General features: G+C 36.5%; 1 protein-coding gene across 1 annotated transcript in view; it reads left to right on the top strand.

The window, feature by feature from the left end:
* Positions 1-13,241, top strand: part of LOC122806987 (semaphorin-3G-like) — a 634,544-nt gene that overhangs the window by 358,511 nt on the left and 262,792 nt on the right. Inside the window, exon 4 of the mRNA XM_044077853.1 lies at positions 11,299-11,418. Coding sequence (XP_043933788.1) covers positions 11,299-11,418 — 120 coding nt within the window. The remainder of the gene's footprint in view (positions 1-11,298; positions 11,419-13,241) is intronic.

Genomic DNA, 13,241 nt, shown 5'->3' with positions numbered 1-13,241 from the left:
GCCTAGGCAATTCCAGTTCTGTATCATAACTCAGAAAAAAAATCATCTCCCTCATCAGACCAATCTGTCCACCCAGCATCTCCAACAGTGCATCATGAAGGGAATCCTTAAAAGTCCACCAGTTCACCACACTCCCAGAAAATATGTCCCCAATTAACTCTTTCTTCCCTGTCACTCCTCCAACATTTGCTGCCTGCCTGAGGAAACATTCTCTGGAGTCTACTTGGGGTATAAAAATATCTATGCAAACATTTCCAAGCAAAAATCCTAAATGTTCTAGATTTTGTTGCATTTTGGGAGACATACATATATCCTCCCATTGTTTCTTTTTAAAAACTCTACCAGTGCTGCTCTTTCATTTAGGACCCCCCCCATTTCTTTCTCTTTGCCTGTACTCTAATATCAATCCCTGATAAGGAAGGCAACATTTGTAGCTATTTTGATCCAAATGCACAAACCTTGTTTGGTCAGATATGCATGGCACATATTGTTGTGGGCACTGTACAGCTTGGAACTTGGTATCCCCTAATGTACACTGGGAGATCAATCGGCAATATTTTTCAAGCACTCAGCATTTTAATTGCCTTTCAGACTTTGTGCTTTATGCAACTGCTTATTCTTGTCAAAAGTACTATGTAGGAAAGAAAATTTACTCAGCCAAAATAAGAACATAGGAGTAAATTATGGATTGTAAGAAAAATGTGGTCAATATTGCAACACAATGTGTTTCATTATTTCATAATGGTAACTTGCTGCTATTAAGTTTTCTGTTATAAGACCTGTCTCCTTCTTGATGTGCCCCTAGTTTACCATTTGCTGGTAAAACATTTCTTTGTGGGGGGGGCAGCATTTTTGACCAGCAAGGAAGGCTATCCTTCTATCTTAGGACCTTAACTTTGTGCTTGAGAAACTGACTTTGGATCCATTTGAGCCAGTAGCTTCTGTTCTGTTCAAATACATATCCTGAAAAACACCTCTTCTAGTGGCTATTACTAGGGGACCAGCTAGGGGATCTCAGAACTACAGGCCCTTATTATGCAAGGAGCCTTTCCTAGTGTTCCACAGGGTGGAATGAGACTTAGACCTAATCAGGCTTTTGGTCCAAAAGTGGTCTCTGAAATATCCCTTAACTATCCCATTCATCCACTAGTATTTTTTCCCCAAACTGGAAAATAAATGCGAGTGGATTTTGCATTTTCTGGATATTCACAGTCAATGTATGTACTATACCGAGAGAACAAGGGACTTCAAGCAAATGGCACTATTGCTCATGTCCTTTGTTGCAAGAAAAAGATGACAACATTTGTGTACCCATTCTTAGTGTGTCTCTAAATTACTAACACCAGAGCCTTAAATGTCAACATGCTTTCCACCAAGGGTATTCACATAAGCACAAAACAGCCACTGAGTCTGTAAACACCTTGAAAGGATAATGTGAAGTGATATTTCTCGGTAATTACCTAATCAAAAGGGCAGCGTTTTGCATAGCTTTGAAAGGCGATAATGTGCTCTTAACTCCACTGCAAATGTAAATAGCAGTAAAGAACATTTTTAAAGTATGAGATTAGTTTAAGCAGTACATAATAATGCAAGAAATGTTATCAAAATGTAGTTTGAAAATGCTGCAATTCAGTCATGTACTTAAAAATACAATGCTCGCAAGACATCCCCAATGAAATGCTTATAAAACCATTTTCATTAGAAATGAGGAGAGAATCAGATACTTGGAAATATCAGTAGCCCACAGCAGGAGCTCCGAAATCCAGATGAATATGTCACCAAGTGTAATGATTCTAGGTGCACTACTAGGAAAGTGAGAAAAAATATGTATTTTAGTAATAGCAATGATCTTGTCTAACAGAATGACGCTCGTCATTAATAAGCAAGGAACATGAGTTCACTGAAATCAGGCTTGAAAGAGTAACTGGAAATAAGCCAGTGGTGGGGTTGGTGCAGTAACAAAAGCCTGCTGGGAGCTTATTAATTTTGCTAAGGCTCAACTGACCATGGAGGAATAGCTCAACATAAAAAGTATTTACTGAAGACCAGTTCTTAATATGTGACTGGCATATGAGGTATATTTAGAAAGAGAAAGCGAGAGAGAAAAATGGAGAATGAGAGAAAGAAATGAGACAGAAAGAAAAGGAATAATATTTTTCTTTACTTTAAGTCAGTATTTCTCAAATGGTGAAGCCATCCTTCCCAGGGAAATCCTGACATATTTAAGTGTAGTCCCAAACAAAACTGAAAATGTTGTGCAATAATTTCTATTAACTACTATATTTTTTTGTGGATTAGGCTAAAATCAGATGTATAACAATCAATATTAAAAGGGTAATCTACTAAGCCAAATCCTAATTATTCAGTGTGTGTCTGTGCCTTTTTTCCATGGGGGATAAGTCAGCTTCTGTATAGTGCTTGTGTTTTTATGGAGAGACCTTTCTAATCCCTAGGGGAGGCTAAAAGTCCTTTCTGTGGTGTGAGTGATGCTCAGTGTGACACCATCCAAGAACATATTACTTAAGTAATGCAGAAACATTAATGTGAACAGAGAAAAATATGACTGTACATCTGAGATGTATTTTTCCTGAGTTTACATTTTTTGAGTTATAATAAACAAATTCAGGAAAAATAAACTGACATTCAGCTTGTCTGATTCTCTTCAGGAAGGCACTAAGTACTTTTTTGTTTCGAATGCTGTATGACAAAGATCTACAATGTTTTTTTACTACAGAAGAAAGAAAGATCTATATAAAATGTTTTCAGATACAGTACTTCCAATCAGGATAAATCAGTAAAATGTACTCCTCCCTCTCGCCCCACCTCCCAGGTACCACCAGTGTACCTTAAGGCTCCCTCTCTCCCTGGCCCTCTTCTCTTTATCATTCTCACCAGCACTCTCCATACATGTACACAACATTCCTAATACAATATTCAGGTGATGTCATACTCATAGGCATATTTGTCAACTTGATACATCACCAAAATAATTATTCACAAAGTTTTACAGCCACTGAAACATGGCTTTCAAACTCCCAACTCATGCTCACCCCCCCCCCAAAAAAAGCTACTTTTTCTCCCCAAATCCCTTTCTCATGAAAAAAACAAACTTTAAAATCCTCTCTCTCTTAATAGTACAACCATCAAAGTCACTTCTTATATTAAGCTATTCGGGATGCTACTGGATGATAATCTTAAATTTGACCTGAATATACAACACTGCATTAAAAAAAATACAAACAAAAAAAATATCACCACAAATTAGGAGCACTTTGCAGAGCCAAACTTTTTTTCACTAACGCAACTAAAAGTACACTTGCCAGTATTTACCTCATACCCTCAATACTGTATGACGCTAATATCCTTACTAATATCCAGACATCACAAAAATCAAAATTTGAACATTGCTATAATAAAGTTGCTAAATTTGTAGCAAATACTCTTTCAGAACCCACCATTGTATAGAACTAAAAAGCCTAAATTGGTTAGAACTGCCACATCAAGTAACATAAACACAGCTTACCACCTATACAATTATCCAAAATCCACCTGCCTATCCAGCACTAAAAACTGTCCTACACAACAATGTTTCCAATCTGTCATTATGATCCAGTAAACAAAAACTCATCTCTGTCCATAACCTATGAAATGTGCTATGCATGGTCTGTACTCACACTATGTTGCTAAGGTCTGGAAGTCCTTTTCTGTATCCATGAGGTCAATATCCTCCCTCCAATTCTATAAAGCCATCCTGAAAGACTTCCAAGCCAAAATGTGGCTCTGTTCTTGCACAACCCAGGATAAACTATATCCCTAAATATGAACAAGCACCTATTCATATCTTATACCTCCTTACTCTGCCTTAACTCATTTCCTTACTTCAATCTAATTTCTATCCCCTGACTCTCTATATATGACATAAACCTGCTTTTTCTCTGCCTTCATATTGCAATTCATGTTTGTATAAATGTTACATTATTGTCATGTAAGTTGCATCTATTCTTAACCAGTGTTTTCACATTATGTCTAATTTGGTACAATTATTTAAACTGTGTATGATTTTATTTTATTTTTGAAGATTGTAAGATTATTGTGCTTAAAATGTTTTTGGAGTACTTTGAATCATTTTCCCCAGGTCTCCACTGAAAATGGGCACCTACTCTGTCAGACGTTCCTGGTAATCAAATGTCAGTAAATAATAAATTAAATAAAAGGTAAATTGAGTTCATATTCAGAATGTATAACCCAAATAATCCAAAAGAAATTTATTTTTTATGCTAAATATAGGCTTACGTATAGATTAATGTTGATCTGGGCTATTTTTTTCTACAGCTGTGTACCAATATTGTGCATCCAGGGTAATTCAGAGACTGTATTTTTCCATATTAAATGGGCAAACATATTATTTTATGAAATTAATAACATTGGTGGGTGTAGTTACTTACAGTAGAGATTGCAATGAAAGTAAGTTTTTTTTTAATATAGTTTCCCCTTCATATATGCTGAATGGTATTTTTATTAGGTATCATGTGTCAGTAATATCACATAAGCAGCCTCTTTTTAATAAATACACTGTGTTTTTTATGCTGCTCTGTTTTGCATCCCTAAGGATTCAAACAGGAAGGTGAGGTGCAAAGCAATTGTTGACCTCCTTAGCAGTCATTTCCTATGCAATGTCATTGGCACAGGAAGATATTAATTGAACCTTTGTACATTCTGAGAGGAAGCTGCCTCTGCTGCAGGTGTCTAGCTCCTCATGTGGACAGATGACAGATTGTTGCTGCAGTAAATGATGCCCCTTCCAGCCAGAAGTCAGAATGGCTTACTAAAAATGTATTTTGTACAGTAAGGGAAAGCTGAGTCATAAACTTAATCTGTATTGATGTTGTCATGTTTACATTAATTTAAATTAGTAACATGAAGGGGAATAGATTGTAAATGCAGCATCATGCCTTTCTTTTAAATAGATGTACACATCCTAATTAACTGTCGAGTTGTTTCAGTCAAAAGAAAGAGCTCACTGTACTTTATATATCACACTAAACTTGTTCTAATGTGAAAATAACATCATTTGAAGCACAGATTGCCATGTATCTAGGGAGAGCTGACAGCATACCCTCCACATATTACACACAAGGGTGCAATTCCCTGTTTCTCAGTTTGTGCATTTCTATGAAAGATACATGTAACTGTAAAATATTAATAAATATGTAGCTAACAAAGCTGCAATGAACTGCGTCTTTCACTCTCAGTAACTACTACTCCATTGGCATGCCTATCCCTTATACACATATTCACCTACACATGTGCAGGAATTCGCATTTGTCCTGTCGTCAGGCAGCCCTTCGGTCGGCCGGATTCCAAAGTCTGGGTCTGGCCTCGGCTGGTGTCGCACTTCACCCGACATCATAGCTGCAGTTCTTCGGGTATAAAGGCATCAGCCGACGCCATTTTCCTCAGTGTTTCTTGCCCCAGATGCCAGGTGCCCTCTAGGAAGGCTAAATTTGGATAAATGCAAATGGTTCCAAATAGTAGAGAGCAAACAAAAAATAAGCATGTATGTACATATATACAAACAAATACACCATAATAGATTCCCCCAGCTAGCTACAAGATGGGCAAATACCCTAGGAGTACCACAGAGGGGAAGGAGAGTGGGTAATCCTGACTGCAGATGCATGCCTATCGGACATCTAAATTTATGGTAGGTACAAAACTGTACTATGTCCTTCAAGGATGCATCTGCAGTCCTTACAAATGGGTAGAATACCATAGCCAAATTGGGGGAGGAGGAGAAATAAGATTATGGTGTAGTTAAGATCCCTTGCAAAACAGCAGTGGCAAAACCTGCTCGGGATCTGGAGTATAAAGGTAAATTAGTTTTTATACCATAAAGTAAAAATAAAACCATGTATACATGTCATATAATATTATGTTTCAGATTATTTTCTTAACTGCACACGTGTCTGGGTTCAGTATTACTGTATCTGAACCAGCACCCGTAAAGATTTCATATTTCTTATATTTTTAGCATGAATACCATTTATGCAGTGCTATCATACAGTGTTTCCATATTACTTAACAGTGCTCATTTGTTAAGAGTAACAATTTCCATTACATAATTTTTATCATCTTTATTCGATTTTAATAAAAATATTTTGTTCTCTTCTTGAATGATTTCACTTGCTCAGGGCAGTATCACTGTTATTCCACCGAACTTGGAACAGTGACCTGGTCATGCCTTTTGAGGGTGAGTGACTGACTGACTGTCCTGCATTCTGGTTACTTTGTAATATAATTTGCTGCAGACTACAGAACACATGCCAACCCACTACAGAACTGTTTCCGTCCTCTAATACATCATCAGAAGGCAGTGCTAGAGTACACTGAATAAGGAAGTGATTGGACAGTTGCTCAACATACAGTAAACAGTAACAGCAGTTTATTAAACATTATACATTTAGATTTTCTGAAGTAGCTAAAGTAAAAACTACACATTTCAGAATAAGAAAAGCCACTTTACAAGCTGAGAGCATAATTATAACAAAAAGCCATAGTAAAAAAAAAGATTTGCTCTTAATTATTAAGGATATTTCTATATATCTGGACATAAGCATCATCAGCTTTAGTCAGTAGTCATTAGTTAAATGATGTGTCTGTCTATGCCTTCCTCAATTTCACATGCTTGAACAGCACAGATGTGACAAGAAAAAGTATCAAATAACTTAGTCCACTTAATCGGTTCCTTTAGGTCATTAAAATTATGTTCCATCCATTCTCATCCAAAGTATTTCTGAACAAATATCACTGCTGTGAAACAACTGCCTCACATGTATGCAGAAAATGAGACTTAGATTCATTTAGCACTCAAGTTTAGTCATGCCCCTTGACTTACACAGTCCATTTTTTTCAATCAAATGTTCACAGTATAAATTTTTTTAAAAAAAAAATCCCACTTGTTTCTGTTTACTGTAAGTCCATATTATTTTAGCCTATAGAGGACCTCCTGTAAGATACCTGGGTGTTCATCATCACTTTCCATCATCACTGGGATGTTTCTTAGTGACACTGAACATTAGGACAAGATTGTTTTTTCTATAGCTTGCCTGACAAGTAGTAGGCAGTCATAACTCTGAAAATTAATGAATACTATTAGAACTATCCTTTATCCCCGTTATTTTTAGGAATGTTAAGAAGTCACTTTTGATTCCATTTGTCCATATGAATTTCTCATGTTAATTTTCAAAAATTGCCCCCCTCCCCCCATCATGAATGCCATACTGTCTTCCATTTTCCAGGGGATTGATATTTACATTAAAATCTCCACATGTATGAGTATACTCTGACTTGCCCTTCTTACCACTGGAAAAAAATATATGAAGAGGATCACCAAAGGAACACTGCAGCACTAAATTCAGAAAATGTATTGAAAAAAGTTAAGCGCTTTCATCAAAATCACAAGACTTCATCAGAACAAGAACATACAAAAAATGCCATATTTAAATACCCTAACTCTTACAGCCATTGGTTGACAAAGCAAACATCATTTCCTGTAAAATAATTAAGCAGTTTAAAAAGACAGTAACACATAATCACAGTAACTGCCGACTACAACACACCAATTGCCATCTACCAACCACATAGACATTAATGTATTATGTATTGAAGTATGATTTAAAACACAGATCTTGAATAAAATCACATAAAAAAGCTGATTTTAGTTTTAATACAGAACTAATGGATAACTTGTCATTGAGCCCAGGTGGTTGACATGCATTTAATTTAATCTGCCACTTGAGCTCTAAATATTCAAGGAAGTCATCGTCGGGCCCCCCTGGTGAACACAGGTTTACTTGTTCAAGTACAAAAAATTTAAAATAATGTGTTGGGTGTACCTTTATATGCTTAAATAAAGCATTGGTTTCTTTATTTTTTAGTATATCATAGTTGTGTTGATATATTCTTTGTCTGAGGACTCTGATTGTCTTCCCCTCATAGTACCCCTCACATACCATACAGGTTGCAATATATATACCACTCCCTTGGTGCAACAGTAACACTTCCTGTTAGTAGTAATTTTACCATAGTTCCTGACTGTAATGGAATCAGTGTCCAAAATATCGGGGCATTGTCCACAGCTCCCACATTTAAAAGTTCCACCTAGGCCTGCCTTTAACTTTTTCCTCTCCACCAGGCCTTTCAAGGAGGTGCCCTTTTTGTAAACCACAAGAGGTTTTCCCCCCAACCTTTTGTTGATCTTCTCATCCAAACAAAAAATGGTCCAAAAATCATAAATGATACTTCTAATGTTAAAAAAGCCCTAGTGAAGGGCAGGACACATGCCCTAGTGAAACTGTCAGTTTTGACCAAACCAGAGGTTCTATTCAAACCTTCAGGCTTCTCCAAGAGTGTAGAATAAATACCACCAGCTCTTTTTGATTTGACTTCTTCAGCTATGTTATTGACAAAGTTAAAGGGGTAACCTCTTTTTTGCAACATTCCCATTAGGATATCACATTCTTTAACAAAATCGTCTTGGTCGGACACCATTCTGGCCAATCTCACGTATTGCCCCTTGACAAGGGATTTTTTCTGATGCAGAGGGTTGCAACTTTCAAAATGCAACAAAGAGTTAGAATAGGTAGGTTTTCTATAAAGGTGTGAAGTAAACCTACCCTTAAAGTGATCTTTCTTAATAGTAACATCCAGATAATTCAAGGTGTCAAGGTCCTTGGTCATGGTAAATTTCAAAAAGTTGGTAGTGTTGTTGATGTAAATGAAGAACCTATTCAGGTCATCTTCGCTCCCATGCTGAAATAAGACCATACCATCCAGGTACCATCCATATAGTACCCACATGTCCTTGAATTCAGAGTTCACTACATAGAGGTCTTCCCACTGTGCTAATACAACGTTAGCAAATGACGGTGCGCAACATGCGCCCATTGCCACCCCCTGCACCTGCTTGAATAAATGCCCCTCAAAAGTGATAAAGTTGTTGTCCAGAACCATTTCCATACAGGACCTGATAGTAAGGATAGTGTCATGGTTCAATGTACTATTTAAGCATAAATAGTCATAGAACCATTCTAGTCCAACATCATGGGGTATTACTGAGAAGAGGTTACAGATGTCAGTGGTGACCAAGATCAAGTCCTCGTGGTACATACTGTTGTTAACTTTAGACAGAAAGTCCCAGGAGTCCTTGATCACCAGGTCTCTGTTATCAAGGGTGTGCTTAACAGTGTTGTCGATATATTTAGCCAAACTGAAGGTCTTAGAAGCTTTTGCATCGGCAATCGGTCGTAAGGGGGGGTCAGAGATACTCTTATGTATTTTAGGGATTCCAAAAATAGTAGGAATCCTGAGGTGCTTAGTTTCCAAAAATCTAGAAATTTCTACAGTAATTTGCTCATTGAGTAAAAGTTGTTCAATATCTAAATCTATACGCCTGTAGGATATATTCAACTCATTTTTGGAAACCTCAGTGTATGTGTCACTGTACAGTAAGTCAGTCATTTTACTATTGTAATCACACACATCTATGATAACAGTTCCTCCCCCCTTATCCAGTTTCATAATCCTGATTTCATCATTCTCTAAAATATCATGGAGCAATGTAGTTTCTTGCCAAGTTAAATTATTGGCCCCATTATTATCAAGAAGTTTTTTGTTATTATTTTTGGCAACCACTTTTCTGAATTCATTTTCACAAAGGATCTCATACATTTGTACTATCGGGTCCATAGGGGGAATGAAAGTACTTGGTCTGTTTAATCGGCCTAGAGTCCCCTGCAATATGCATTGTCCAGCCCCCTCTTGTGCAAAAAAGAGTTCCAAATTCAACTTCCTAGTGAATAATTTAAACTCCAAAATAGTATTGACAATGTCACTACCAGTTGTTGGCACAAAGTTGAGCCCTTTTGAGAACAGTTCTGCCCAATCAGTACTCACAGTTGTCCTACTATAATTGTAAATGCTGAAATCATGCTCAAGGTTCCTCACAATGGTACATTCAAACATCCCTTTCATTGTCATCATTCATCACCTCCAATACTGTTGTTGTTGTCTCCCCCTCCTCCATCGATTCTGATAATTCACTTGTCCATACCCTCCATTCCCCTGAACTTTGTAAAACGCAATGGAGATCTTTCTTTTTCCGTTGTTTTTTTTCAAAACTGTCTCACTATTTTAAATGGGTTTAACATAGCGAGACAGCTTTAAAAAAAGCAACAGAGATTCTCCATTGCTTTTTTTAAGCTGTCTCGCTATGTTAAACTCCTTTAACATAGCGAGACAGTTTGTAAAAAGCAATGGAGATCTTGCTTTCTCCGTTGCTTCCACCCACAGCTCTGATGTACTGCGTAAGCATATGCATGCGCAGTACAGCAGAACTGCCGCAGAGTACCAGACAGCTGCGGAAAGGCAGCAAGGAGGCATTTATACAATGCCATTATTTAAGAAAAGTAATTATTTTTTTTCTTAAATAATGTCATTGTATAATAGCAATAACCCACGCTTGGGTGTGGGTAATGTTGGATTTACCCACGGTTGTCTTTGTTTGGCCATTCGGGCTTCACCCTCGTGACCAAACCACACCAACCGTGGGTAAATCCAGCATTACTCACACCCAGGCGTGGGTTATTGCTGTAGTATTTTCCATGGAAATCTTAGATAAAGCACCTTCTTTATCTCTTTGTCCTACTCTATGTTAATTTTATTTTCTCCTACTTCTGATCTCAATTTAAAAAGCAAGTTATCATCCTTAAATGACTTTTGTCTGAACTGAAAGGCATTTTGAAATTCTTGACATGTTAAATAAAAAATATGAAAAAGTAATTTTGCATTACAAAAAGGGACATGTTACTTTTATGAAATATCTCACACCAGTAGCTACCTACAGTCCACTTTCTGCACAAATGCACATGTATAAATTCTAAAGTCAGCTATTTCATATTCTAAGCCATGACATTTATTAAAATATATATCGGTGTCAGAAACTGACATGTACATACCTTATATCTATTTTACCGGTAACCATGTGGAATGAGTGAAAGTAGCTAAGTTTCATAATAAGGCAGTCTGGAATTGCACTTGCAGAATGACCTTGTGTTTGGCCTCTGGCATGCTTTCAGAAGTCCTGGTAAGTTTTGTTTGTAGTCTGCAGTTAATCCATTTTAGTTATTCAAATATGCTTCAAGTAATGTGTCTGTCTTCCAGCCCACATCGAGTGGTACTAATTAGTATATTATCCTTTTCTAAAGTATGCTAATTAAAGTTTGGATTTTTTTCTCTCAGACTGAGTGTGCTAATTACGTACGACTGCTACAGCCTTTTAACAAGACTCACCTGTTGACCTGTGGTACAAGTGCCTACCAGCCTGTCTGCTCCTTTGTTTATGTGGGACACCGAGGAGAGGTAAGAGGTCATGTTGGTTTACTCTTTGCAGGAAACTGTTCTTTCTTCCAATTCATTTTAAAGGCCTGTTGTTAGTTTTCATGTGTTATCTGTTAGATGGTGTAGACTGTAAGACATACAATTAAATTGTATTATTTCTCACCTTTGAATCGGTCATGCCACACATTTTCTGGCATTGAATAACTGAAAGCAGATTATTTTTACAAAAATAATCTTTTAGCATCAAAATAAATAAATAAAATACTATTACACCATTCAAGCACCTTAAGATTTTAAACCAACAGATTTTAAGTATTTAAATGTTCAAGTCAATGAAATGTTAATAAATCAATAAATATTAAGCTAATATACAATAGTAATTTTATACCTTGCTAGGAAGTGCACTGCTGTGTAACAGGAGGTCAAACTCATTATTTTTCACTTAAGAATTTGCCAGTTAAACTAAAAATCAGATCAGTGTGGTTACTAAACAATTAACAAATACTTGCTATTTTTATTTTACTAAATGGTAAAACATATCTAAAACATTTACTCTAGCTTTAATGTAGTTACCCTACAGAAAGTCTTACCTATGTATTTTAAATATCAGTTTCATGTTTTGAATATACTACGTTTCCTGTGTGTTTGAAACAAGTGTTCAAATTTCAAAGCAACTTTTACTTAAGCGCAGTCATGCAATGAGTTCAGAAGAATTCACAGAACAATTGTGACTCAACATTGTCTCTTGCACTAAGAGTAAAATGTCATGGAAGTTGGCCCAGTATTCTTCTTTTGTTTATGGTACCATGCTTTCTTGCAGAAGCTCCAGGTACTATGTACTGCCATGTTCTGTGATATGTGATTGTACTGTTCAATACCTCTTAACAGAAAGGGGGTAAAGAATCGAGTTCAGTTTATACACTGATGCCATTTTAGAAAATCTAAGACGTTTTTTTAAAAAACACCTCTGCATAATAGTACTATATCATAGTAGAGTTGTAGGCAATTCCTAAATATTTATGTCAGAGGTGCTCTGGTTTGGTCACTCATCCTTGTGACCAAATACAGACACCTACCACAAGTTCTTCACTCCATACCTCTCTACCTCTTAGAGCAAAAAATCTGGACAAAGCCTAAAATGATGGGGACAGATTTTAAATATTGATCTTACAAACTTAGAAAGTTGATAGAATAATAGGTTTTGCATTAGCATGCATTTTCTGAAGGATGTGGAGTTTTAAACTCAAATGTTTGTCATTATTTAATGACTTCAATCCTCAGCTATTTACCAGAAAGGTACAGATTTTAGGAGGAACATACCAAAAATATGAGGTAAAAATCTGGATATTCTGTGAAAATCTGTACAGTTGAGAGGTGTGCTTCACTCCCTTCCGCAGTGTATTGCCACAATATAAGTCTGCTGCATAGCTGTTTACATAAGCATGCAAAATGTTATAGCTTTTATGGGATTTTAGCTTATCACACTGTGTCAGTCAGGGATACCCTGCTTCTTGTATTAGTCATTAACTTTTATTTTATTATATTCCCCTTGTGTTTTGATACCAAAATCTGCCGTCTGATATTTGAAATTGCTTGAGACAACCATGCTAGCTGCTGTTTGTAGTATCATAATTTGTATATGGCACAGAAGTACACATTAGATTTATGAGTGGATTACTTAGGCATATATGAATGCATTATATTAAATAGACTCATCAAATTATAACAACAAAATCTATGAACTTCGTCATAAAGCTCTGAGCAAGTGATTAGTATGGTGGAACAACTGAATTTTTATCTTCCAATCCCATGTAGGGGAGACAAGCATAGCAGTGTTAGTAATG

The sequence above is a fragment of the Protopterus annectens genome, chromosome 7.part0 (genome assembly GCF_019279795.1).
Source record: "Protopterus annectens isolate FY-2018-M chromosome 7.part0, PAN1.0, whole genome shotgun sequence".
Classification (NCBI taxonomy): Eukaryota; Metazoa; Chordata; order Ceratodontiformes; family Protopteridae; genus Protopterus; species Protopterus annectens.
This window is presented reverse-complemented; position numbering and strand designations above follow the sequence as displayed.